General features: G+C 42.6%; 1 protein-coding gene across 2 annotated transcripts in view; it reads right to left on the reverse strand.

Annotated features, from left to right (window-relative positions):
* ZDHHC14 (zinc finger DHHC-type containing 14) overlaps positions 1-27,899 on the reverse strand; it is a 406,180-nt gene that overhangs the window by 82,977 nt on the left and 295,304 nt on the right. The window contains exon 2 of one of the 2 annotated variants that reach the window (XM_030198383.1): positions 25,757-25,915. The exons of the other annotated variant lie outside the window; for it this stretch is intronic. Coding sequence (XP_030054243.1) covers positions 25,757-25,915 — 159 coding nt within the window. The remainder of the gene's footprint in view (positions 1-25,756; positions 25,916-27,899) is intronic. 2 annotated transcript variants of the gene reach the window in all.

The following is a 27,899-nucleotide window of genomic DNA, read 5'->3' on the forward strand; positions in this document are numbered from 1 at the left end:
CCCGTTCCTGCAAGAATTTAATGGTACATAAAAAAAAAAATTCCGGTCGGCTCTCTCAGTCTCTCTCTGGGTTCGAGCTGCAGCAATGCAGGCAAGGAAGGAACAGAAGTTGGAACTTGGAACACTCTGGTGCACATTTAAGACTGATTCACTAGCACTGTGTGTTGAGAGGTCGCCACATGCACGCGCCAGTAGGTCAGGTGACATCTGATGTTGAGGTCTGTACATAAGCCCGGCAGCAGAGAAGATTAATAGTAACATAGTAAGCAACAGCAGATAAAACTTTCATTTTCTAATTAGAGATCCTCTGTGTTCATCCCATCCCTTTTTGAATTCCATCACCATTTGTGTCTCTACTACCTCCTTAATTGAGACTTTCCGCACCTGTGCTGTTAAAGCAAGGAGGAGGAGACAGCACTCAAAGAACTTGAGAGGCTGGCATAAGTGTATGCTTCCACGGGAACCCCGCAGAAACGGCTTCCGCCCCACAGGAACCCCGCAGAACTGCTTCTGTCCCCACGGGATTCCCGCAAACCTCATTCCCATGCAAGTCTCCAGTCTACACTTACATGCATAAGTGAAAGTATTCTAGACTTTATATATTCCAAACCCTAACCAAAACACGCTTTGTTAATCAGTTTACTAATAAACTAGCCATTAAGCCCGTTAAAACGGGCGCGTATTGGAATGTTTTTTTTCCCAAGGCCCCCCTCCCGTTGCAGCTGAAAGGCCCCCTGCCATCCTCCTTCCCTGCCAGCTCCAAGGCCCCCTCTGTCCCTCCCTCCCAGCTCCAAGGCTCCAGTCCTCCCCCCTTCCCAGCTGCAAGGCCCCCTGCCCGCCCTCCCTCCCTCCCAGTTCCAAGGCCCCAGGCCCTCCCCCCCAGCTCCCAAGGCCCCCTTCCCTCCCTCCCAGTTCCAAGGCCCCCTGCTCTCCCTCACAACTGTAAGGGCCCCATTCCCTCACAACTGTAAGGGGCCCCCTGCCCTCCCTCCCAGTTCCAAGGCCCCCTGCTCTCCCTCACAACTGTAAGGGCCCCATTCCCTCACAACTGTAAGGGCCCCCCTGCCCTCCGTCCCAGTTCCAAGGCCCCCTGCCCCCCCCGGCCAGCTGGAAGGCCCCCTTCAGTCCAGCCCTCCCAGCTCCAAGGCCCCCCCTCCTTCTGAGACCTCCCATGTCCCCTCCCCCCCCAAGGTAGCCGCTACCGCCCCCCCACCCCGGAGTCGCCCCCGCCCCCCCTTCACCCGGCCCGGGCCCTCTCTTCATTATTCAACTTACAGCAGCGCCAAAACAGCAGCAAGCAGCAGCTCCCGTTGGCCTTCCTTCACTGCCTGTGCCTCGCCCTCGTGTGACGTCACGTCGGCGAGGGCGGGGCACAGGCAGGGAAGGAAGGCTGATGGGAGCTGAAGCTGAGCTGCTTGCTGCTGTTTCGGCGCTGCTGTAAGTTGAATAACGAAGAGAGGGCCCGGGCCGGGTGAAGGGGGGATGGTGGCGACTCCGGGGGGGGGGGGGGCGGTAGCGGCTACCTTGGGGGGGGGGAGCGGTAGCGACGTCAGCGGTTCCCTCCCTCCCCTTCCGCGCAGTTTCCCTCTCTGTCCCGCCCCCTCCCCCCATCATCATGTCTTGACGCGGGGGTGGGACAGAGAGGGAAGTCTCTACTGCGCATTTGCAGGTGAGTCGGTCACTTGCCATTTATAGGTTTGATGGAAGGTTAGGAACTGGGCTACAATTTCCAACTGAGCCATGATCCTGCTATCTTTTTTTTACATCAGTTTAATCGAAGAGCTCTTCAGAGGCTGAGGCAACCCTTGTTGAGGACAAGTTAATCTGCACTAAGCCTAGAAGAATCTCTCAGCCCAACATTTTTATTAAGTTAGCAGGTGAAGAATTTGTTTGAAAGCTGAAAATATCACACGCACTAAGGTCTTCTCTATCTCAATTGGTGTAACCAGTTTAAAATGTAGAAGACCATCTGAGGAATTATTATTAATAATCAATGTTAGAGGACTGATATTTCTCTTTGGTTTTACTCTCTAAGACCACACCTACAGAGCAAGCAACCATCAGCTATTATTTCAATCCTCACCATCTCAAAAGACCTGATGGTAATCTTGAACAGATAAAAGCCTGAAATGTATTATCTTCTTTGCAAAGAGCTGCACAAAGTCTGCACAAGTAACCAAAGGCATCTGAATTGGTACAGTATGTCAATCTTAGTATTAATTCCCTCAATCACCATTTGAAGAAAGTTCTTTTAGCTTCCCTAATCATGTTTCTTCATTTGGACCCTGCATAACCCTTTATTCACAACTGATTTGTCTTTTTACCATTTTCTTTCCAACTGACAATTTTGTTTCATCAATTTAAAACCCCTGTAGTATGAAGCTTCATTTTTCAAAGGATTAATCCAGTACATTTTTAATTTGGCAAATACCTCCACCTAAAAACTCAGGGACCAGCTGGGTTGAAAGGGGATGAATGTGGATTTTGGAATGAATGGTGAGGTAGGGGGAAAGTAGTGAGGGGGGGAAGGGGTGAGTGATGAGTGGTAGGCTGGGGGTTAACTCTGACATGAGAACCGCTAACAATTGTGTGTGGAGTCTGATTCATTCTTTGAGTGTGTTGACTTCCTTAATAAAGCTATAAGACTCCTATAAGAGGCGGAGGTATTAGATGAAGGGTTATAAGAAACAAGGCCCTTTGCAGTAGGTCATGTCATTAAGTCACTGCCTCATGAGAAAGGATGTTGGTTGATCGGCTGAGACCTCCTTGTTACCAGATAACCTGAATAGCATATCGTACATGTTGCTGCACTCTACAAGGATGGTTTACTTTAATAAACTTCAGGGGAGGGATGGGTCAGGGGGGAGGCAGGGAGGGGGGGATAAAATGTAAATATTTATATGGTGATTGAGTTATAACATTGACAATTTGTACTGGTCTCTTTTCTTTGCATAATCTGTACAAGCTCTGTTACTATTAATAAAAAGATTTAAACATAAAAACTCAGGGACCTACTGTATTTGCTAATGGTTTTCTACTTAAAGGGAGCATGTTCAGCATGCTGGGTGAAGTAGCTGCAACATTAAAGCACTTTACTGCAGTGGTTGTTACCATGAAAGCAGTTAAACTCTACCTCTGTAGATGTAGTTTACATTTCCATGGCAACAGCCTGAATTGCTATTATCACCTGTTAAGGTAATGCAGTTTAATAGCTGTGACATATCCTTCCTACCATTGCCTTAAAATCTTCCCTTATGCATTTGACATGGTAATTTATGTTTACGTTTATTGGTAATTTGATGAGATCGCACTTAATTGTGAAGCAAATCAGAGCAATTCACAATAAAACCTAGCAAAAGGAAGGATATCAGACATTCCAAAGAGACATTTCAAATAATAAAGCAACATTGGCTATAGGCATTTTTAAGTACAGATACCGCCTGTCATTGCACCACTTGTCCCAATAAATCCCCATAAGCATGAGTGAAAAAAAGAGCTTTCAATTTTTTTTTTAACTGTAAAAATTATTTGAAATGTCTCTTTGGAATGTCTTTATTGACCAATGGGCCAAAGGGAAGGAGTTCCATAAAAAATTAGCTAAAAAAAAAGAAGGCACTTTTCCTGGCGAATTCCCAGTATGCTCTTGATGGATTAGGAAGTACCAGATGATGGTCAATCAGAGATCTCAATAAGGGCTGTACTGAATATTCACGTTTGATTTGATTAGGCCCCAAACAGTGCCTCAAATACACTATTTAAATTTGAATACAAATAATCTGGGGCTCTACTGTACAAAATTCTACTGGAATAAACACTTGATATCTGAGTTCATGTTGCTTCTTTTATTATTTGTTATGTTAAATCTCAATGCCCATTATTCGCATTTGGTATTTGTATTCAGCCAAATAATATTTTTCATTATTCTTATTTGGCTGAATAGTAAAATATACTATTTGGTACAACTTTAAGACCTAGTTAGAACACAAGGAATTGTTATAGTGGCTAAGTAATCCAGGATTCCGTAGCCAGGATTTTATGAGTTAGTATAAGAGCCTTGAATTGTATACGATACGCAGCAGGTAACCAGTGTAGCTTCATGAGCAACGGAGTAATATGGTCTCTTCATTCAGCATGAAAAACTACCCTAGCCACCATGTTTTGAAGCCACTGGAGATGCTTCAGTTCAGCCTTAGTGATGCCAGCATATACTAAAACATATATGTAAGAATATTCGCTAATCACGATTTGATTTTTCTAGTATATTAACCACTTAACAACATGCATTAAAACGTGTAAAAAGGAGCCCAATATACACAGTTGATCCCTAAAAGACAAGAGGAGTTAAACTAAGCATAGAGAACTTTGGGTAGGTAATGACTTTTGCAGTTCTAAGAAATCATGGGAAAAATAAAGTAACCTGCACTGTACATCAGGTTCAACTCCAACCACCTTCTTGGGCAGTCTCTCTAGACCATGTTGATCTGCCTCTGCCATCATTTACTACATTAAAACTCACATTAAACATCTAGAGAGTGATTGTGTAATAGTTTGCCTACTAAAAATGTTATTTAAGGTACCATCTTAAGTGTCGACTTTTCTTTATAAAATACTTAACTGCCTGAAAATGTGCCTTTATTTAAAGCATGATCACTTACACCACCATCACCAGAACTGATGTAAATGCCCAGTTCTACATGGTAGCCAGAAAGTGTGCAAATGATAGGATTTTATAATATATATGTGTACATGTATGCTCTACCTACACTTTGATCATGTGCATACCTACAGTACAAGTATACATCATGCAAGAAAGGTGTGTATTTTTACGCTGGTCAGTAGTTTACAAGAGGCCACTAATGCATGTAAATGATTAGAATACTGCTATTTACTTTTCTTGTTGCCTAAAACTAGGTAGTTCCTTACTGAATGCACTTTCTTAAACAGGCTTTTTGGCGCTCAATTCCATTTTAAGTGAGAATATACCAGTGACAAAAATGGTTATTCTGAATCTAAATTCTTATCTCACTGCCACATTTTGTAAATTACTGGAACTCACTCTGCTGTTTCCTGATTTCTAAGGGAAGCATCAATGAATTCAAATTGTACAATATAATGGTCAGTCCACAAAGCTAGAGTGATATTTAAAGGACTGATCTTAGATCACATTAAAAAAATGTCCAAATATGTTTTAGTTGGTTGGATTAGACATTAATTATACGTAGCCTAAGTCCCTTATATATACCAAGAATTTCCTTCTCCATTCCCTATTGGGATGTCTGCATGTATATTCAAACTGCTGAGAAAATCCAAGCTTCCTTGTCCACTGAACATTCTGAAATAAGTTCTGTAAGAAGAGTGGTATCTATAGGAGAAGGATTATAAATTACTAGAAATTGCATCACAGATGTTAATTAATTTCACATTCTAAGGATGGATCAACTGTCTAATCACAACCATTTCTAAACTCAATGATACTAGACTATCCCATGCGGCACTGAATCTAGGTCCTACATTTATCCAAGTCTCGGTAATAACAATGGGAATCATTAATCCACAGTCACAGATTACATCTCCCTCACTAGTCATAGATCTAACATTTATTAATCCAACATTCAATATGGCTGAATTTTCTACATCATGCGGAATACTTTTAGTAGACACTAATGCTTAAGTTCTTGCATTTTGGCATTTCAAACCATGTCCTTTCTTCTTAACCCACAAGGAACAACCTCCGGATCTGAATACTGCCGACTAAAAAGGGAAAACAACAACGACAACAAATCCAATCATCGAAGTAACAGACAACTAATAAAAATAAACACATCGAACCCCCCCACGGAACCATACCATTCAATCCAAATAGGATACATCAATGCAAGATCAGCAGTAAGCAACTCAGTAGATATACTAGACTGGATTACCACAGATAACTTAGACCTTCTATTTATCACAGAAACCTGGTTCCACAGCCCTACAGACCCCGCCATCCTAGAAACATGCCCACCAGAATACAAAATAACCCACTGGACAAGAAATGGACAAAAAAGAGGCGGCGGAATAGCTATTATCTACAAACCCGAATTCACCATCACAATCACGGGTGAATCTACCTCGCCTCAACTTGAAATTGCATCGACAAGAATCAATCATCCAAACCTAATAGGACACCTTAACACAATCCTATTCTACAGACCACCAGGAAAATGGCAAGACTCCCAAACACAACTCATGGATTTCATCTCGAACTCCTGCATGTCAGCCTCAAACATCCTCATACTAGGAGACATCAACCTACACCTAGAAGATGACACTTCACCAAGCACAAGAGAATGCAAAGAATTCCTAAAACTCTGGGACCTGCAAGTACCCAACACACAACCAACACACGAAAAGGACACACACTTGATATCATAACAAACAAATTCCAACCAGATTCAACCATCATACTCACTGACACAAGATGGACACCTACACTATGGTCAGACCACCATAAAGCAAATGTCTCTCTCTGCTGGCGAAAAACACACACTAACACAATCAATAAAAATGAGCGAACAACATACACAACAAGAGGAAAAATAGACCCCACAATATTCTGGCAAAAGATCCACCAGAACGAATGGCCAACAAACGCTGACACCATCCAATTCCTCCAAGAATGGGACGATCTATGTACAACAACATTAGACAAAATCGCCCCAATCCAAACCAGAACATCACGCAGAAAGAAAACAAATCCATGGTTCACCGAAGAGCTGAAAAAATTTAAAACACAAGTCAGAAAACTAGAACGAGAATGGAACAAAAAAAAACCCGAACAAACACTGAACACATGGAAACTACTTCGGAGAACATACAAATACACCATAAAACAGACCAAAAGACTACATTACAAAACAATAATAGGACCAAACTACAAAGACACACATAAACTCTTCAACCTTGTGAACAAACTGTTCGACACCACACCAGTTACAAACAACAGCAAAGATGTACCAGATGTGGACAACCTTGCGAAATACTTCAAGGAGAAAATCATACAACTACGACTCAAAATACCTGCCAGCCCTATGGAGTACACCACAATTTTAGACTGTCTAGACCCAGAAGAAGGAACATACCCTGCAGACAGAACTTGGACCGAATTCGAAATACTATCTGAAGACCTCATCTCTGAAACTCTCAAAAGATATGCAAAATCCCATTGCAAACTTGACATGTGCCCAAACAACCTCATGAAATCTGCTCCCCAACAATTTATAACAGACCTAACGAGCCACATAAACTTCATGCTACAAAATGGACTTTTCCCAAAAGAAAAAGGAAAAATCTTATTCACCCCAATCCCCAAAGACACAAAGAAAAGCACAAGTGAAATAACCAACTACAGGCCAGTAGCATCCATACCTTTAATAACCAAAGTAACAGAAGGAATGGTAACTAAACAACTCACAAACTATCTAAACAAACACTCAATACTACATGACGCCCAATCAGGATTCCGATCGAATCACAGCACAGAAACAGTATTAATCACCCTTATGACCAAATTCAAACAGACAATTGCTACTGGCAACAATATACTCCTCCTTCAATTTGACATGTCAAGTGCCTTTGACATGGTTGACCACGGAATCCTATTACACATACTCGAATACTTTGGCATTGGAGGTAATGTCCTGAATTGGTTCGAAGGGTTCCTAACCCAACGTTCATATCAAGTCACATCAAATTTGACCACATCTAAGGCATGGATACCTGAATGTGGAGTACCACAAGGATCACCTCTCTCACCAACCATTTTCAACTTAATGATGATCCCTTTGGCAAAACTCCTATCAAACCAGAACCTTAACCCATACATCTACGCTGATGATGTGACAATATACATCCCCTTCAAACAGGACATTAACGAAATCCTCAACAAAATTGATCAAAGCCTACACATCATGAACACATGGGCGGATGCATTTCGACTGAAATTAAATGCAGAAAAAACTCAATGCCTGATTCTCACCTCTCAATACAACACAAAAGAATTCACAACCATAAACACTCCAAACCTGAACCTTCAAGTCTCAGAAACGCTAAAAATCCTTGGAATCACCATCGACCGCCACCTAACGCTTGAAACTCATGCAAACAACACAACAAAAAAGATGTTTTACAGCATGTGGAAACTAAAAAGGATAAGACCATACTTCTCAAGATCCATCTTTCGCAGCCTAGTGCAATCCCTTGTGCTCAGCCATTTGGATTATTGCAACTCACTATACGCAGGTTGCAAAGAACAAACACTGAGGAAACTTCAAACAGCCCAGAATACGGCAGCCAGACTTATCTTTGGAAAGCCAAAATATGAAAGTGCAAAACCATTAAGAGAAAAACTGCACTGGCTTCCACTCAAGGAACGCATCACTTTTAAAGTATGCACATTAGTCCACAAAATCGTTCACGGTGAAGCCCCAGCCTACATGTCAGAGTTGATAGACTTACCACCCAGAAATGCCAAAAGATTATCTCGAACCTTCCTTAACCTCCACTTCCTCAATAGCAAAGGCGTGAAATACAAAAAGTTACACGCGTCAACCTTTTCTCAAAAGAGCACGCAGTTTTGGAATACACTACCGCGCAACCTAAGAACAACCTATGAGCAAGCTTCCTTCCGCAGATTACTGAAGACCCATCTTTTCGAACAAGTCTAAGGAAAAAAAACAAAGCACATAAAGTCCATACTTACTGTTCACTAATGCATCGTACATTCATCTCAGAACTCCCATTCCCGTATTATCACATCACTCATACCTCTACACACAGAAAGTTGTATACCATATGACTTCATGTCTTTTTATTGCCCCTTAGCTCCCATTGCTTCCTTCCAAAGTTGCAATGCCTATGTTCCATTATCACTTCCCTTAACGACACCTCAATTGTTTCGTCTAACCCTGCTTAATATAATCCCTAACTATCTGTATAAATTGTATTTCCAACATTCAACTCATATTGTAAGCCACACTGAACCTGCAAAAAGGTGGGAAAATGTGGGATACAAATGCAATAAATAAATAGAAGAGAAACACTTGGTACCAAAGTTCCGTACTGAAATATCAGAAGCAACTCTCTCTCACATTGCTAGTTAATATAAAAACAAATATGAAAGTACAACCCAAAAACTTAAAATACATTAAAAAAGCAAAATATATGTTTATCATTATTAGATTCTTTGTATAACAAAATATCAAAAACTGGGTAACAATATTCCAATATAGCTGCAGAATTTGCTACTGCATACACTATCAATCACAGCTATGAACAGTTACAAACCTTTATTGTTATCAAATATGTAAACATTATATTACTAAATACATAAAATCTATAAAATACTCCCTACGCACACTACAATCTCACCACTCATACCAACACTCATCAAACATACATCACCTCCTACCATCAAATATTTAAGACAACAATATAATCAATGAATATTGTCATATAATAGTGGACATGACTGGCAGTAGAGCACAGAGAGACTTATAATATATCAGTAGCAATTGTCCAGCCTACGACTGATACCACCGTCAGCACACTCGCTGGAATACTATCAATGCGTTACCACTTCTTCCTTAGTTATCAGTCCTATTGAAGATCTGGCTGATTAAGCAGTTCTAAAACATCCCCCTGTAAAAATCGCAAGCTCTGAACGCTGTACAAATCCACATGAAACAGCATCAAGTCAGCACATCAGTTAGTAATCTTCTATGACTGCCAGCAATATGTCTTCCAGAATGTGACTGTTATCGATCAAAGGACCATTAAAGTTCTTCAGAATGCCAAAATACTTCTGGCATCAAATTTGCTACACCTCTCAGATATGACCCTACACAGTCCGTGTTTCGCGCATGTGTGGGCGTTCTTTTGTGTTCTGCCCGCAAACCAGTATAGGAGCCTGATTTAGTTTCCCAGTCACTCGTTGAGACCCCTGAAGACGCTCGGATGAGAATATAACAGAATATAACCTGAATAAAGTTAAGATCACAGAAGTGGAGTTCCTTGATTGATAGCACACAGGCTTAAAAACATTTCGACCAATATTCTGCTTCACTTGGGGCTTTGTGCAGGGCCAGTGTAACCATTAGGCAAACTAGACTGTTGCCCGGGTGGCAGCTTCTTAGAGGGTGGCAAGCAGAAGCTGCAGGCAAAGAAAAACAAACCTTGACAGACAGATAACCCAAAGAACCATCAGCATGAAGGTGAGTGATTTTTAAAAAGCCCATTTACCTGGATAAACAGCCATTTAAATCTTGTAAACAGCTTTTAGAAATTGTCATTATGTATTCAACAAAATCATTATTTTCCCAGCATCACCCATCTCAAAACAGTCCTGTAAAAATAAAAGAACATCACTCTTATTTTCACAGGACTGTTTTGAGATGGGTGATGCTGGGAAAACAATGATTTTTTTTTGTTACATTTGTACCCTGCACTTTCCCAGTCATGGCAGGCTCAATGTGGCTTACATGGGGCAATGGAGGGTTAAGTGACTTGCCCAGAGTCACAAGGAGCTAGCTGCCTGTGCCTGAAGTGGGAATCCAACTCAGTTCCCCAGGACCAAAGTCCACCACCCTAACCACTAGGCCACTCCTCAAATCTCAGGGGGTGACAAGGGGCATAACGTGAGCTGAGGGGGGGGGGGGGGGGGTGCCGGATGGAAGGGGGAAGGTGGATGGGATTTGATATACTGACTTTCTGTGGTTTCAAAGTGGTTTACATATTATATACAAGTACTTTTTCTGTACCTGGGGCAATGGAGGGTTAATTGACTTGCCCAGAGTCACAAGGAACTGCAGTAGGAATTGAACTGGTACCTCTGGTTCAAAGGCCACTGCACTAGCCAGTTGGCTACTCCTCTTCCTCCCTCTTCCTCATCCACCTTGCACCAGTTCTGGCTTTGTGAAGGGGCTCATCTCTTTGGTAAGCTGCTAGCTGTAGCAATAGCTTTTTATATTTTGCATCTACAGCAAACAGTGATATCCGAGGGTGGGCCTAGGCTCCTGTGGGCCAGTTGATGTAGACAAGCATTCCTGATCCCGCAAATAACCAATCTGGGAAGGTTCAGGCATACTCTTTTCTATGCCTTGTATTTCACAAGCTAAAATGTTGGTACATTAAGAGGTGCATTTTCGATAAAACGTCCAAGTCTGATTTTGGACGTCTTGGAAAAAACATCTAAAAATTGAGTGGCAATAGCCCATTTTCAAAAGAGAAAAACGTCCAAAAAGTGGCATAAATCTCAGACCCAAAATGGATGAGCGGCAATTTTGATTTGCCGCACGTCCATTTTTTGGGGAAAAAAAGAGGCCTTTTTTACAGGTGCACTGAAAAATGGATTGGCAAGTGCTCAAAACCCGCGCCTACACCATCGCAAGCCATTTTTCAGCGCGCCTTTGTAAAAGGACCCCTAACTGAATAACAAGCCAATTAGCGCCAATAATTGGACGCTAACAATCAATTATTGGCGCTAATTGGCAACAATTTAAATTTATGTGCACATGTTCTTAGTCGGCATTCAATAAAGATGTGCATGTAAATCTTTAAGAGTGCATCTGAAAAAGGGGTATAAACATGGGAGGGGCATGGGCAGGTCAGGGGTGTTTGCTTCAGATGGGTGCAGCATAGGATCTCAGTGCTAACTGTTATTCTATAAAAGGCGCCCAACTTGGAGTGCTGTTTATAGAATAGCGGCTCAGTGCAAATTCTTTTCAGCACCCAAATTTGGGTGCCATTTACTGAATTTTGTCCTAAGTGTGCACCTACAAGTGTATATGCTGGTATTCTAAACATTTAAATGATCTGCCCTTCATCATTGGCAAAAACCTTCCCTTCATTATAGTTTCCAAAATAAGTAATATCCATAAATGTCTACATTAAAGAATGCAGTAGTTTATACACATTCTTGCGAGCGTCACACTTACCTTAAAGGGTTTCCTACAAACCAGCTTCTCATCAGAATAAGATCATCACGATCCAAGATGGCCAGCATTTCGTACTGTTGCTTCAGGATCCACAATGCTGGGGTTCTCTTAACAACGCTTATTTTTCAGCTGATGAGAAGCTGGCTTGTAGTAAGTCCTTTAAGATAAGTGTGACGTTCGCAAGAATGTGTATTAACTATTGAACTGTTTAATGTAGACACTTAGGGGTATTACTTATTTTGAACATTAATGAATGGAAGATTTTTGCCAATGATGAAGAGCAGCTGATTTTGATTGTTAAAGCTCTAGAGGTCATTAGATCAGGAGCTCTTTGAGGTTTTTCCTTCCTATTTTTTTTCATCTTCAAGCAGTGTTTTTCCTGTTTGAGTTATTAGTTCTCTTTAGTTTTTCAATTAAACATATTGTTTGGAGTTTGTGATATTTTTTTGTGTTACCACACCCATTTGAAATTTTGTAGTTGATTCTAAACATTTATGCATGTGATGGGTGTATAAATGTTAGCGCCCAGTTTATAGAATTGCCCTTCACATGTCTATTTTCCTTTTGTTTTTTTGGGGGTTTATGTTTGACTTTATTAGGTATTCTGATGAGTATGAAGTAGTATTCTATGCTTCTTGCTGGTATTATTCATAACTTAATATTACTAAGTCAATCCCTAGACTACTGGTAGAGCGTAGGAGAGAAAACTTGGAGGGACAATAAAGAAGTACACTGGCATCCCTGAAGCCTGTCTTGAAACAGAGATTTCTGTTGGACGCGGTTAAACCCTTCAGTGAATATTACAACTACAAGCAGCCCAGATAAGTTGGCTCCAGCGGGGTCCTTCATGTCCAGTGTCGATAGTGTTGTTGAGTTAAAAGAGTCGTTTTGAGAATTAGGCTCTGCTCATGATTTTTTCAGTAATTTTTTGTTATCCTCCAGGTGAACTTAGGGGATGCGGGATGTTCGGGGAGAACTTTTGAACTGTTGATTTTATTTTGTTGTAAAGTGTTTCACTTTATGCAAAGAAAACTTTTTCAAAAAAAGGAATGTGAACTTTTGGAGGACAAGCAATGATGTATAGAGCTGCACAGGTGAGCTGCATTTAGCGGTATGACTCACTGAAAACTAGCTCGGGATGCAGGAGCAACCTATACTGAGTCCTTCTGTTCCACTCTCTAAACGAAATTTAAGACAGACGCAATGTTGTAGAAAGTTCTCCGCGGACATCCAGATTTCTTCCCTATGTTCTACCAGTAGTCTAGGGATTGACTTAGCAATATTAAGTTTAACTCTTGCCCCTCCCTGAAGGGATTTTATTTGACGGTATTATGTATATGAGATAAAAAATGATAAAAGTGGGAGGACGACCAAGGATTCCAAAGACTGAAAGGATGTATAATAATGAAGATATTTATTGAGGTATCAAGACTTGACATAACCGGTTTTGGCGCCCTTTCGTCTCTATAATGATTAGCTGTCCTCGAGAGCACTATTTGCTTATTGCAGCATTCCATTACAAGTGCTGTGTCCGAGGAGACAACGAAGCACGCTTTAACTTTACAACGGTCTTTCTAAAGACCTTCTTTTGTTGAGGATTTGCCTTCATCAAATAGTTCCCAAAGGTATTTGGCATTAAGACTCCTGATGCAGGTCTAACGGCCGAAACACGACGTTGTGTCGAGTCTTGATACCTCAATAAATATCTTCATTATTATACATCCTTTCAGTCTTTGGAATCCTTGGTCGTCCTCCCACTTTTATCTAATTTCTTGTTGTTGTCTGTGGGGTGTCTAGAGTTCTCCGTCCTCTGGCGGATTTCTTCCCGGTATTACGTATAAGACATTTTTTGGCTTATCTATTTTATATTTTTATGTATGTTTTATTTAACGTTTTATCTTTTATGTACGTACTGTATATGATACGTAGAAGAAGGCTAAAGCCCCCATGTAGACAACAAGGTGAAACAGTGAGGCAAATAAACAAATAAAGTCAATCCAATTGGAATACCGAGAAATCTTTAATGCTATATTCATCAACCAGGGTTCGTAGCACAGATAAAAGGACTCAACACGGCTGCGTATGTCTTGTTCCCCATTTAGAACCGCAGATATTTGGGCTATAAATGTTTTTAAATAATTAAAATATAAATAAATGTCTGTAAAGTTCTACAGATTTATTATAGTTTCTATGATCACTCTGTAAATTCTGGATCAGATTTTCAGTAGCCGTGGCTGCCAGATACAGTAAAGCACCAATGGTGGCCTCTTTTTTAAATGGCGCCACTGAATATATATTTAAGCAGCGAGCATGTTGCTGCTTTTATGCATAAATTAGACTGGCTTTTTTAATAGCCTGACATATGTGTAGAAATTATACATGGGAAAGCTGAATTTTGCCACTTGTTGGGTAGACAAGATACTATATATATGACTTTACAGCCTACTCTTTGCCCATCCAAAACAATCTATGCATAAAATTATACGTAAACAGGGACAACATTTTTTTAAAGGATTATACAGTCATCAGCAGTAGCAATCACTAATTAGTTTTAAGTAACAAGCGCTATATTTTTAGAAATATAACCAGCTGAACTGGCCACTGATCTACTGTGGGTGAGTGTGGATGGAAATACAGAAGAATAATACACAGGAAGCAAGGAGTGAATGTCCACTGAAATAAGGTCTTGAAGAGAAATCCCACCCCCTTTTTTGGGCCCACCAAAAGAAGGTACAAAAAGGACTCTAGTTTCATTACTGTAGCTCCTCGAATTACTCATACCAATAGTCCAAGAAGAAACCTGCTACAGACATAAAATAGGAGGGTAAAAATACCTAGGTATTTTACACAATAAAACAGTATATGCCAGTAGCTAAAGACAGAAATAGCTTATTCAGACTGTCCAGTAAGTTGGTGAAGATTGTAATTGCTGATCCATACATGCTACCTCCCCTGCCCCCACAAAGGTGTTCTCTTAAAAATGTACATTTCATTTTACTGCTGCTTTGAGTTGAAGTCGTGAATGAATGTTCATGGCAGGAAACAAGACAGAAAGAAAATACTCCACAAGTCCAACAAGCAAATGACAAAAGACTACTGGATGCTTCAATGCCTTTTATTAAGTCTTCACTTGACTCAACAGGGGCCGTGTTTTGGCTGTAGGGCCTGCATCCAGAGTTTGCCAGAAGGGGTACTGTATGAGGTACTGAGAGTGTGTCCTACTTCTTCTGACCTGGTCCCTGTATCTCTGGCCTTTGTTAGGACTGTCATATGCTGTGTCATACTGTGTGCCTTAGGAGAGAGGAGGAAGAATTTCCCCAGGAGAGTGGGTGATTAGCCACTGTAAAAAAGGTTCCCTCTCCTTGCTTGTTTTCCTAGACACAGGCAGATGAGCCTGGGAAGTTGTCTGGTCTCCACAACAGGTAGCTGGAAGTCTAAGGAAGAAGAAGCAGTTTGCCTCCAACAGGCTGCCATGTCAGCCGCTTAATAAACTATTATTATTAGCATTTGTATAGCGCTACCAGACGCACGCAGTGCTGAACACCTGATACAAAGAGACAGTCCCTGCTCAAAAGAGCTTATAATCTAAATAATACAGACAGACAAGACAGTTACGGGTGAGGGAAGTAATGGGAGCTAAAAAGCAGCAGTGAAAAGGTGGGTTTTCAGCATAGATTTGAAAACAGGTAGAGATGGAGCTAGACGTATAGGTCCAGGAAGCCTATTCCAGGCATAAGGTGCCACGAGAGAAAAGGAGCGAAGCCTGGAGTTAGCAATGGAGGAGAAGGGGGACGACAAGAGAGAACTAAAGTTTCTTCTAGCTTGACACCAATCCTGACATGATTGACAGTAATAACAAAGTGTAAAGCTGAGTGAAGATTTATAATAAAAGAAATTTAAGCACCCAATTGTCTTTTGTCATCTCTATCGTTCTGCTTGTTTTGAGTGCCCATGGCACCAGGATTCTAGCGCCTTTTGTTAAGCTGCATAAGCGTCTATGTATGCCCAATATGTACCAAAATGGAGTTACCTCCCGATTACCATGTGGCTCGTGCAGTAATTTCATTTTCGGCGCGCATCCAATACGCGCGTCTGAAAAATATTTTTTATTTTCAGGCACGTGTAATGGACACGCGCCAAGTGGCATTTGGCACGGGTAGGTCATTACCGCCCGGTTACCGCGTGAGTTTTTAGCACTAGGTCAATGGCTGGCGGTAAGGTCTCAGACCCAAAATGGATGCGTGGCAATTTTCATTTTGCCGCATGTCCATTTTCGGCAAAAAATTTTAAAAGCCCTTTTTTACAGGAGAACTAAAAAAATGGATTGGCACAGGCCTAAAACCCACACCTATACTACCGCAAGCCATTTTTCAGCGCGCCTTTGTAAAAGGACCCCAGAGTAAAGAGGAAACTGCCTGATCAAAAATACATTCATGATGGAACATTTGAAAATTCTTTGTTACAATTTCAAAACATACGTAGCTTCCTTTGTTGTTATCTGTGGTAGTTAGGTACTTTTGGCCATCCTCCACTGTTACACTGATTACGTTTATTGTATCTGAAGTGCATCAAGATGTTTTTATTAATATATAATAACCATTCTATCACACATTTGTGAAAAATGTTGTAAACTGCATTCTATCATAGAAGCTTTACAAATAGAAGGCAACTTGAGATATGTCTTCTATACAGCACCTGTTTAATTTACAGCAATTTAGCAGGAGGTTGAGGTCCTTTGCAAAAAGCTGGCTAGCTCTAATGCTGAGCTCTAAAAATCACAGTGCATTTTTCATAGTCAAATTAAATGGAATTTGCAATCTGCTTTAGCCAAGCAAAAAATTGTCTCTATATAGTATGAACAATTTTCAGATTAGCAATAGGATGCTCAGCATGAAATTCACACAAATTCAAGGACAAAAGCAAACTGCCCTGGACTGTATTTATAAGTAAATCACTGCTAACGGCTGAACAAAAGACCACGTGAATGCGTTTTTGCAGACAATATACAAGCATAAGATGACCCATGTTGAGTCAGACCTAGGTCCACTGAGCCCAAAACCCTGCCCCTGCCTGACAGTAGCTAGGCTGGGTCACAGGTACACAGTGAATCCCAAAAAGTAGATCAAATTTTTCATAGCTCATTTTAAAGGATAAGCGGTGGCTTTACCAAGTCTACCTGGCTAATGTTTTCCTCCACAGCTTCTCCAATCCCCCTTTGATAGTTGCTTTGACTACGTTCCCAGGCAACAGATTCCACAGCTTAATTATACTCTGCATGAAAAAAAAAATTTCTATGATTTGTTTTCAATATGCCTGGGTTGATGATTATTTATTTATTTGGCTCTATTTATTGCCTTTCTGAAGAAATTCACTCAAGGTGGTGAGAAAGAATAAGTGTTATGATTGGGGTCTGAACCCCTCTCAAACTTACCTCTTTCCTGGGGGTCAGCTTCTTAGCTGGCTTCTGTTTCTTTTCTCTGTCCTTTCTGAGCTGGCTCTGTCTCTCTGTGCTGGCAGCTTCCAGCAGCATGGCTCTAATTGTTTCACTATACTGCACTTGTGTGTGTGTTGCCTGAGTTGCTCTACCTCTCTTTGGGTGTACTGGCTTCAAGTGCTTCACAGTGTTGCATTGGTGTGGGTTGGGCCTCTCTGGGTCAGTGTGCTTTTGCCTAGGTCTAGGGAGTGTGACATCATCAGGGTGGGCCTTGATAAGGAAGTGGTGTTGTTTCCTTCAGAGCCTTTGCAACAGTTGTGTTTGCTTTAGGTAGGGTGGTGCACTTCTGACTTTATGTCTAGTTTCCCTGCTTGCTTGTGCTAAAGGTCCAGGTTAGTGTGAGTGCAGTGTGCACTGGTGACTGTGTGTTTAGCTTTCCTGCTTTTCCCTTTGGTTCCTCTGATTTTCCCTCTTGGTTTTGGAAGCATTGCTGTGTGTAGGGCTTTGGAAGCTCTGTTGCTGATAGAAGTACTTCAGGGTTTGGTGTTGTTAGGAACACTGCAGAGTTTGCTGTTAGAAGTACTTCTGGTGTTTGTGCTATTGGGAGCATTGCAGCCTTTGCAACGGTGGTGTTTGCTTTAGGGAGGGTGGTGCAGTGTGCACTTCTGACGTTGTGTCTAGTTTCCCTGCTTGCTTTTGCTAAGGTCCAGGTTAGTGTTAGTGCAGTGTGCACTGGTGTTTGTGTGTTTAGCTTTCTTGCTTTTCCCTTATGGTTCCCCTGTTTTTCCCTCTTGGTTTTGGAAGCATTGCTGTGTGTAGGGCGTTGGAAGCTCTGTTGCTGATAGAAGTACTTCAGGGTTTGGTGTTGTTAGAAACACTGCAGAGTTTGCTGTTAGAAGTACTTCTGGTGTTTGTGCTATTGGGAGCATTGCAGTCTTTGCTGTTGGTGTTTGGTGCTTTAGAAGCACTTTTGGCTTATGTGTTAGCTTCACTGCTTTTTCCTTGTGGCTCCCCTGTCTTCCCTTTTAGTGCTAGGAGCTCTTCTGGTTGCTTGCCAGAGTAGTGCTTAGGAAGCACCTTGTTAGTTGTATCTAGCTTGCTAGAGCAGTGCTTAGGTAGCTGGTTAGTTCTGTGTTTAGCTTATTAGTGTAGCTCTGCTTGTAGCTTGGTGCATAGTAGCACCTGTGTTAGCTTTGTGTTTAGTTCCCTGCTCTGTTAGTTTAGGGCTTAGGAAGTCCCTTTTCTTGAGCAGGGATTAGGAGCTCCTGTTTAGTATAGGGCTTAGGAAGTCCTTTTGTCAGTTTACTGTTAGGAACACTCCTGCTGGTTTAGGACTTGGGAGCACGTAGATCAGTTTAGGTTTAGGAGTACTTCTGTTTCCAGTCCTGGTCCCTGTGTCATCCGGTATCCAGTAAGTCCTGCCGGCTACTCGAACCCAGGAGCTCAACTTCTGGGGGGCTTAGTAGCTAAGTGCAGGTGAAGCTGTACGGACCAGTCCAGTGTGCTCCAGTCCAGTGTGTTCCGGTCCGGTGTGTTCCAGTCTGGTGCGCTCCAGTCCAGTGTGTTCCGGTCCGGTGTGTGTTCCAGTCCTGTGTCCTCCAGTCCGGGGGATTCCAGTCCATGTGTTCCGGTTCGCTGGGCAGTGCCTGCAGTCCCTGCCGGTGTGCTTGCCCAGTGTTGGTTGGTGGGTTTTGCCTGCTGCTGTCGCTCCTCGGCAGCAGCCCAAGGGCTCACGTTTGCTCCAGAGCCCGGCCCCGCGGGCTCTGAACCTGAGAACCTGACAATAAGTCTGTTAATTTCATGGACTATCCTCTTGCTTTAGTGTTGTTTGAACATGTAAACAATTGTTTCCTATTTAACCATTTCACACTACTCATCTAATATAATAAAACTCACCCTCAACGTTCTGAGGACACTGACGTCACTTCTGTAATGAAGGGTTCGTGGTGGTGAAGCCACCGAAAGCACCATGTCGCTGGGCCCCGCCCTTGCGTCAAACGTGATGTCGAGGGCGGAGCAATGGCATCACACGTCGAGAGCGGGGCAATGGCGTCAGTGGCTTCACAACCAAGAAGCTGATGAAGGTTTGTTCATGAGGTGCGCACCTATGGCGTCAGTGGCTTCAGAACGACGAACCGGTGGGTAGGGAGGGAGGGGGTGATGGAGAGGAAAACCTTGCTAGCGCCCGTTTCATTTCATCCAGAAACTGGCCTTTTTTTACTAGTGATGTTATAAAACTTCTATCATATCCTCTCTCCGTCATCTCTTTTCAAGATGAAGAGATCGAAGCTATTTAACCTTTCTTCATAAGGGAGGTGTTCCAAACCCTTTATCAATCTTCTTGCCCTTCTCTGAATCTTTTCAAGGTCTGCTACATCATTTTTGATAGGGGGCAACCAGACCTGCTATGCACTGATGCACAAGCAGTTTTGATCTCCATTCCTTTTCAAATAATCCCTAGTATTCTATTTGCTTTTTTTTGGCGTCCACAACACACCAAACTAACAATGTCAATGATTCCAAGATCTTTTCTTGGATTTTAAATAAATTTAAAATCCAGCATTTTCTACCTGTAGTTCAGATTATTTTCTTTATGTGCATCACTTTGCTCTAGTCCACATTAAATTTAATCTGCTCAATCTCCTACTCTTACAAGATCCTTCTGCAATACCTCAGAATCCTTTTCTGTTCTACTTTCAATATTTGTGTGTCATCTGCAAATCTAATAACTTCACTCATTATTCCTTTCTCCAGATCTTTAATGAATATGTTGTATAGCACAGGTCCTAGTACAGATCCTTAGGGCACTCTAATACTGAACCTTTTCCAGTTGGAAAACTGACCATTTAGTCTCATTCTCTGTTGTCTGTCTTTTAGCCAGTTTCCAATCCAACCTAAGAGAAACAGGCTCCAAAGTATTGAGGGTCTTTCTCAAGCACAGTAAAGTCAGGATCTTTCCTTTCTCAGCACACTACCAGAACCCTTATCCACACTCTTATCACTTCTTGCTTAGACTTTTGCAACTTTATTCTTACAGGTCTCCCACTCTCTCTCCTCTTCAATCTGTTCAAAATTCTGCTGCACGACTTATATTCCGCCAGTGTCGCTCTGCTTATATTAGCCCTCTCCTCAAGTCACTTCACTGGCTCCCTATCCATTTCCGCATACAGTTCAAACTCCTCTTATTGACCTATAAGTGCATTCACTCTGCAGCTCCTCAGTACCTCTCCACTCTTATCTCTTCCTACACTCCTCCCCAGGAACTCCATTTACTGAGTAAATCGCACCCTTCTCCTCCACTGCTAATTCCAGACTCCATTCCTTTTATCTTGCTGCACCATATGCTTGGCATAGACTTCCTGAGTTGGTACGTCAAGCTCCATCTCTGGCTGTCTTCAAATCTAGGGTAAAAACCCACCTTTTGATGCTGCTTTTAACCCCTAATCATTACTCACTTGTTCAGTACCCATTTTTTATCATTCTCACCTTAGTAATTCCTGTCCTAATTAGATTGTAAGCTCTGTTAAGCAGTGATTGTCTCTTCATGTTCAAGTGTTCAGCACTGCATACATCTAGTAGTGCTATAGAAATGATAAGTAGTAGTAATAGTAGAATCTTACAAATTGCTGTTCACCAAAGACTATCTGCATGACCTACAAAACTTCTGGAATAATGTTCTCTAAATTAATGAATCAAAAATTTAATTTTTCATGCACAATAACATTTATTTATTTATAAACCTTTATATACCCTATTCTTGGCAGCGGTCATTCAAGATGGTGTACAAATTTTTTAAAACAGTATTAAAATAATAAAGGGGCCCTTTTACTAAGCTGTATTAGGCTACATCCTGTAAAAGAGGACACAGCAATTGTGATTTCTTAAAATTTTTAAACTTTAAATGCAAAATCTAAAATTTTAAAGATACCACGTTCCCTTATTGGCAGTCAATGTAATTGTGACATAAGTTGCCCTGTGCTAGTGTTTGTCAAGAATCTAGCTCTCATATTTTTATTCTACCCGAAGCCTCTGAATTCATTTTCTAGGAAGACCTACACATAGCGCATCACAATAGTCTAATGAACAATGAAAAAAGCACAAAGGGCTCTCAAGAAAGCGATAAGTGGACTTTATTAATGACCTGACACTATTAATAACAAGGCGCCTTTCTTCAGCATCTTGCTCCATACCTGGGACTCCGTGTGAGAGTGGCTTTTATCATATGGAGCTGTCATTGTTTGTGCAAATACCTATACATTGAGTGCCATTTGGTTGTACTGATCCCTGAGGCAGGCGTGAGTTGACGCCGAAACACAGCCCGTGTCAGGTCATTAATAGTCCACTTATCCCTTTCTTGACAACTCTTTGTGCTTTTTTCTGGACTGCTTTTGCTGTGTACTTTGACCCTCTCCATTCTATGTGCACTACTATTCGAAACAACTCTTCTTCAAGTTAGAGTCTTAATCTCCTAACAAGCTGCAACTTGAAATACACTTGTCTTTCTACTAGTGATACCTAAGTTGTCCAATCCCATCTTCCTCTAAAATCACTCCTAAAACCTTAAGAAAGGATACATGATGTAAAATATCCTTCCCTACAGAGGCTTGCAAAGGTCCAACCATTCAATATCTCCAAAACAGAAGAGCTGCATTATTGATATCCCACACCATACCATTTTCTGGAAACAATTCTTTAATATATCTAGTCACATTCACTCGTTGCTTACGTCCATCCCCATCAGTTGAAAGAATAAGTTGTATATTATTTGCATAAGCATAAAACAAAACCCCAAATTAACAAACCAAAGCACCTAGTGGAAAGAGAGAAATAATAAATATTAATGGGGGGAAAGGGGAGCCCTGAGGCCCCCAAGACAACTTTCTATCAACCACTTTCCACCAAACTTTACCTTAAACCATCTACCAGTTAAAAGAGTAAATCCAACACAATACTTTCCCATATAACCCCACACTGTCACAATGCTCCACAAGAACTGTCTTTATCATATCAACAGAAATCAACAACATTTTCTACCCTTTATTTCTCCAAAAATACACCTCACTAAATAAGGCTACCAACATAGATTCAGTACCTAAACCTTGTCTAAATCCTGCGAACCTCATATCCAAGCAGACCAGACTCCTCCAGGTAGTCATATTTTTATCTTGTGCAATTTTAGTTCTGTGTTTCATTCTTTCATGTTTTTTCACTTGCATATTTTTTTAGGTATATACAGTGTGCTGAACAGATTGGATGCTGTGATTCATACAATGCATTGAATAACTCACGCCATTTTGAACCCAGTGATTGACACGGCAATATCAATGAGAATCACTCCTGCCCTACCTGCTAGGCAGAAGGGAAACCCCTAGTAGGTCTTGGGGGGGTGTCTTTGGAAGAGATGGAGGGCAACATCTACAAATAGGCTTCTTTTGCACATACCATAACTATAATGGGGGGGGGGGGGGTGTGAGAGGGGTCCAATGTAGATTTCTAGGGGGTTCAGATCACGTTGTCTTCAGGGGAGTGGGGGGAAGGGAATCTGCGCAGCATTTCTTTTACCACTGGCCCCTTTAAAATGCTCCTGAAGATAAAAATTAACCCCAAATTTGGAGTTATTTTTCCATTAATAATGACGTTTGCGAAGTTCAGCACAAGCTGGTTTTAATAATAGCGAGATGCTTTGTATGCGTTTGCATGTTTTGAATCTCATTATATTGTAGTATGCGATGTGATAAACTAACATTCTTTAAGGGCAAATAACACAGGATTTTTCCTTTTAATGCACTTTAAGTAGAAAAAATTCTGCATCATTCCTTTAATGCAGTTTAGTAACTACCTCCTAACTCTTAGTGGAAAAACAGCAAGTTACACCTAGCCAGGCTAACCAACCTAGCTAGGGGCCCCTTTTACTAAACGGCAGTAAGCCCAACGCGGGCTTACCGCTCGCTAAACAGGAAGAACCGCCGGGCTACCGCAGCAGCCCGGCAGTACTTCCCACCCCTAGCAAGCCATCATATCCGGCGCTACAAAAATAGTGTACCCGGTGGTAATCGGGTAGTGCCATGTGCTGCCTGGTTACCGCTGGGTTAGCGTGGGAGCCCGTGGTGGTATGGGCTTCCCCCTGAAATGACTGCACGGCAAGTGTTTTACTTGCCACACCGCCATTTCCTGCAGGCTAGAGAGACTTCCCTTTTACCTGCTGCGGTAGAAGGGGGCCTCGGTGTATGAAAAACACACGCCGACGCCGGCACAGACCCTCTTTAGCCGCAGCTTGGTAAAAGGGGCCCTAGGTTTGGTTGAATGTCTTTCTTTAGGTAATCAGGTAACATTACTCTGCTAGCTTTCTTACTCATACAGTTATAGAAAATGAGCCCATTGCTATACCTTTCAAGCAACACATCCAGTGGTGTGCTGATAAATGTTTAACAGGCTCTCTCCCCGGTCCACCTCTGCGCCCCCCCCCCCCCCCACACAAATTGCAGAGCTGGCTATAGCCAGGGAGAGAGCCTGGGGGGGGGAATGCATTACTCCAGGAAAAAAAAACATTAAATGATCCCAGGTTCCAATCTAATTCATGTTTAATGTGGGATAAAATGCCATAAATAAGTAAATAAATATAAACTTTTAATGTTGAGCACCTGATTCTCAAAATGGGCATATTCCAAACACTATAATGAAAATAAAATGATTTTTTCTACCTTTGTTGTCTGGTGACTTTGTTTTTTTGATCATGCTGGCCCAGTATCCGATTCTGCTGCTATCTGTCCTCTTAATTCCGTTTCCAGGGCTTCCTTTCCATTTATTTCTTTATTTTCCGCCTTTCTTCTTCACTTCTTGTCCTACATCCGTAAGTAAAAGCTGGGTCCTCCGCAGACTTGACTGTCCAGTGGATCCAGCTTCTGCCTATTTTCTTTATCCATGTGCAGTTTTTCTCCTCTCTTCCTTTTCCCTCATCTCATCTCCTTCCTCACTCTTCCCTCCCCTCCATCCATGTCCAGCATTTCTTCTCTCTCCCTTCCCTCTCCTCCATCCATGTCCAGAAACCCTCCTCTCCCCTGCCCTCCCCTCCCATCCACCCATATCCTGCAACCCTCCTCTCCCTCCTGCCCTCCCCTCCATCCACCCATGTCCAGCAATCCTCCTCTCCCCCTGCCCTCCCCCTCCATCCACTCATGTCCAGCAATCCTCCTCTCCCCCTGCCCTCCCCTCCATCCACTCATGTCCAGCAACTCTCCTCTCCCCCGCCCTCCCCTCCATCCACCCATGTCCAGCAACCCTCCTCTCCCCTGCTCCCTCCATCCATCCACACCCAGCAATTCTCTTCTCTCCCCTGCCCCCTCTATCCATCCATACCCAGCGATTCTCTTCTCTCCCCTGCCCCCTCTATCCATCCATACCCAGCGATTCTCTTCTCTCCCCTGCCCCCCTCCAGCCATCCATACCCAGCGATTCTCTTCTCTCCCCTGCCCCCCTCCAGTCATCCAGACCCAGCAATTCTATTCTCTCCCCTGCCCCCCTTCCAGCCATCCAGACCCAGTGATTCTCTTCTCTCCCCTGCCCCTCCTCCAGCTATCCAGACCCAGCGATTCTCTTCTCTCCCCTGCCCCCTCTATCCATCCATACCCAGTGATTCTCTTTTCTCCCCTGCTCCCCTCCAGCCATCCAGAACCAGCGATTCTCTTCTCTCCCCTGCCCCCCCTCCAGCCATCCAACCCAGCGATTCTCCTCTCTCCCCTGATTACCTCCATCGAAGCGGCCGCGTCATTGAAAGCCCTGCCCGTCTCTAGCCTTCCCTTTGAGTTTGTTCCCTCAGAGTCTCGCCCTCATGGAAACAGGAAATGACATCAGAAGGCGGGACTCTGAGGGAACGAACTCACGAAGGGAAGGCTAGAGACGGGCAGGACTTTCAATGACGTGGCCGCTTCGACGGAGGTAATAAAAACGATTTAACCCCCCCCCAGGGCAGTGCAGGCAAACGAGGGCAGTGGTGGGAGGTGAGGTAAACAGGGTAAACATGGCTTGTGGTGCCCTCTTGCCATGCTTACCTCGTTTACCGGAGCCGGCTCGCCGTACTGAACAACCGGCTCACAAGATCTTTAAAAAATTAACAACCGGCTCCAGCACACCACTTAACACATCTACACTTTTGTTGAGCAGTGCCGCATGCATGTCGCTATTACACAAGACAAAAATTAGCGAATTGCCAGATTTGTATGAAAAACCAAATGTGAACCAAGGTAAATATCACCCAAACCTATATCGGCCTTCTCAAAATAAACTTTTCAGATATCAGTTCTGACACATTTTCTTATGATGTACACGGTAAATTTGTTTCACTTCTGCTTACCTACACAGTTATCACAAAGGCTGCAATGAGAGGCACGAGGTGGGCGGAAAATTTTGCAGGTGAAACAGTATTTAAGTTTCACTGTCTGTCCATTGATGACTACTTCCTTTGTTCTAGGAGGAGGCCGATATCCCCCTGCACTTGAACCATTGGCAATATCTGTGAGGGAATAAAAGTATGCTGTTAAAAATAAGTTTAAAGTCTTGCTTTATCACCTAGAAATGCACTAATGTAGAGCTGCATTTTAGAAAGGATGTACAAATCAAAATTGTGACACTATCCAGCTCATTTTTGAAAGAGAAAGGCGCCCATATTCCGACCCAAATCGGAAGATGGGCGCCTTTCTCCTGTGGGCACCCAAATTGGTATAATCGAAAGCCGATTTTGGGCGCCTCCAACTGCAATCTGTCACGGGAACGGACAAAGTTGACGGGGGCGTGTTGGAGGCGTGGTGACGGTGGGACTGGAGCGTGGTTATCGGCCGAGGAGAGATGGGCGCCTTCGGCCGATAATTGAAAAAAAATGGAAGTTTTTAGCGAAAATTTAGGTCACTTTTTTGGGACCCTTTTTTTTCATGAGCAAGTCTCAAAAAAGTGCCCTAAATGACCAGATCACCACCGGAGGGAATCGGAGATGACCATTCCTGACTCCCCCAGTGGTCACTAACCCCCTCCCACAAAAAAAAAACAACTTTAACAACTTTTTTTGCCAGCCTGTATGCCAGCCTCAAATGCCATACCCAACTCCATGACAGCAGTATGTAGGTCCCTGGAGCAGTTGTTAGTGGGTGCAGTGGACTTCAGCCAGGTGGAGCCAGGCCCATCCCCCTCCTACCTGTTACACTTGTGCTGCTAAATGGGAGCCTTCCAAACCACCCCCAAAACCCATGGTACCCACATCTAGGTGCCCCCCTTCAGCCAAAGTGCTATGGTAATGGTGTAGAGTTGTGGGCAGTGGGTTTTGGGGGGGATTTGGGGGGCTCAGCACCCAAGGGAAGGGAGCTATGGACTTGGGAGGTATTTTACTTTTTTTTTAATTGTTACAAGTGCCCCCTAGGGTGCCCGGTAGGTGTCCTGGCATGTGAGGGGGACCAGTGCACTACGAATTCTGGCCCCTCCCACGACCAAATGCCTTGGATTTGTTCGTTTTTGAGCTGGGCGCTTTCAGTTTCCATTATTGCTGAAAAACGAATCCGCCCAGCTCAAATCCGCACAAATCCGATGCATTTGCCCGGCACAAACCGTATTATTGAAAAAAAAGATGGACGCCCTTCTTTTTCGAAAATACGGTCTGTCCCGCCCCTTCACGTACCCGTTCTCTGAGATAGACGCCCATGGAGATGGGCGTTCGAATTCGATTATGCCCCTCCACGTCAAGTTTTTCAATATTTTAGAATATGATCTGCTGATATAGAGCCTGTTTCAAACTACATCCAGGAATACGCTGGTTACATGTAGCTAGAGTATCCATTTTACAAGCATCAACATCTAAACTATTAACAGGGTCAACACAGCAACATAAATGTGTATGTGCTGGAATGCACGTGTATGTTGGTATTTCAGCACATGCGTGTGTATGTGCTGGAACATATATGTGCATGTCTGCCATTTTAGAAACATTCATGTCTATGTTTTCCAAAGCAGTTACAGACATCCTCTGCCAGTATCACTTTCGAGGGGGATAACAAACATGGGGAATTAAGGGGTCAACTACCCCTAATCCTTCTAGTGCAACATTGCACAAAATGAGCAACTTTCTCTAACCTAGACATTCCAAGTAGACCCTGATGGTGATGTCAGCGGACATATACATGCACTTCCCTTTCTGAAATGAGGAATGCCTGAGTATCATTGTCACAATCTAGTCTAGCCTGAAACATACCCAGACTATGCCCCTTTTTCATATGCATGTATTCATATTTTGGATGTGTATATACTGGCTTTCTAAACCTTGGGTTATGCACTTCCAAAACACAAATAAGGCTTCTAAAATGACTGCCATGTTGAAACATTAAATTATGAATTTCTCAAAAATGACATAATTGATGCAGTGGTGTAGCCAGACCTGACATTTTGGGTGGGCCCAGAGCTAATATGGGTGGGCACTATGTATATAATATAGGTATAAGTAGCATGTCTAGGGA

The sequence above is a fragment of the Microcaecilia unicolor genome, chromosome 3 (genome assembly GCF_901765095.1).
Source record: "Microcaecilia unicolor chromosome 3, aMicUni1.1, whole genome shotgun sequence".
In the NCBI taxonomy this organism is placed as follows: domain Eukaryota; kingdom Metazoa; phylum Chordata; class Amphibia; order Gymnophiona; family Siphonopidae; genus Microcaecilia; species Microcaecilia unicolor.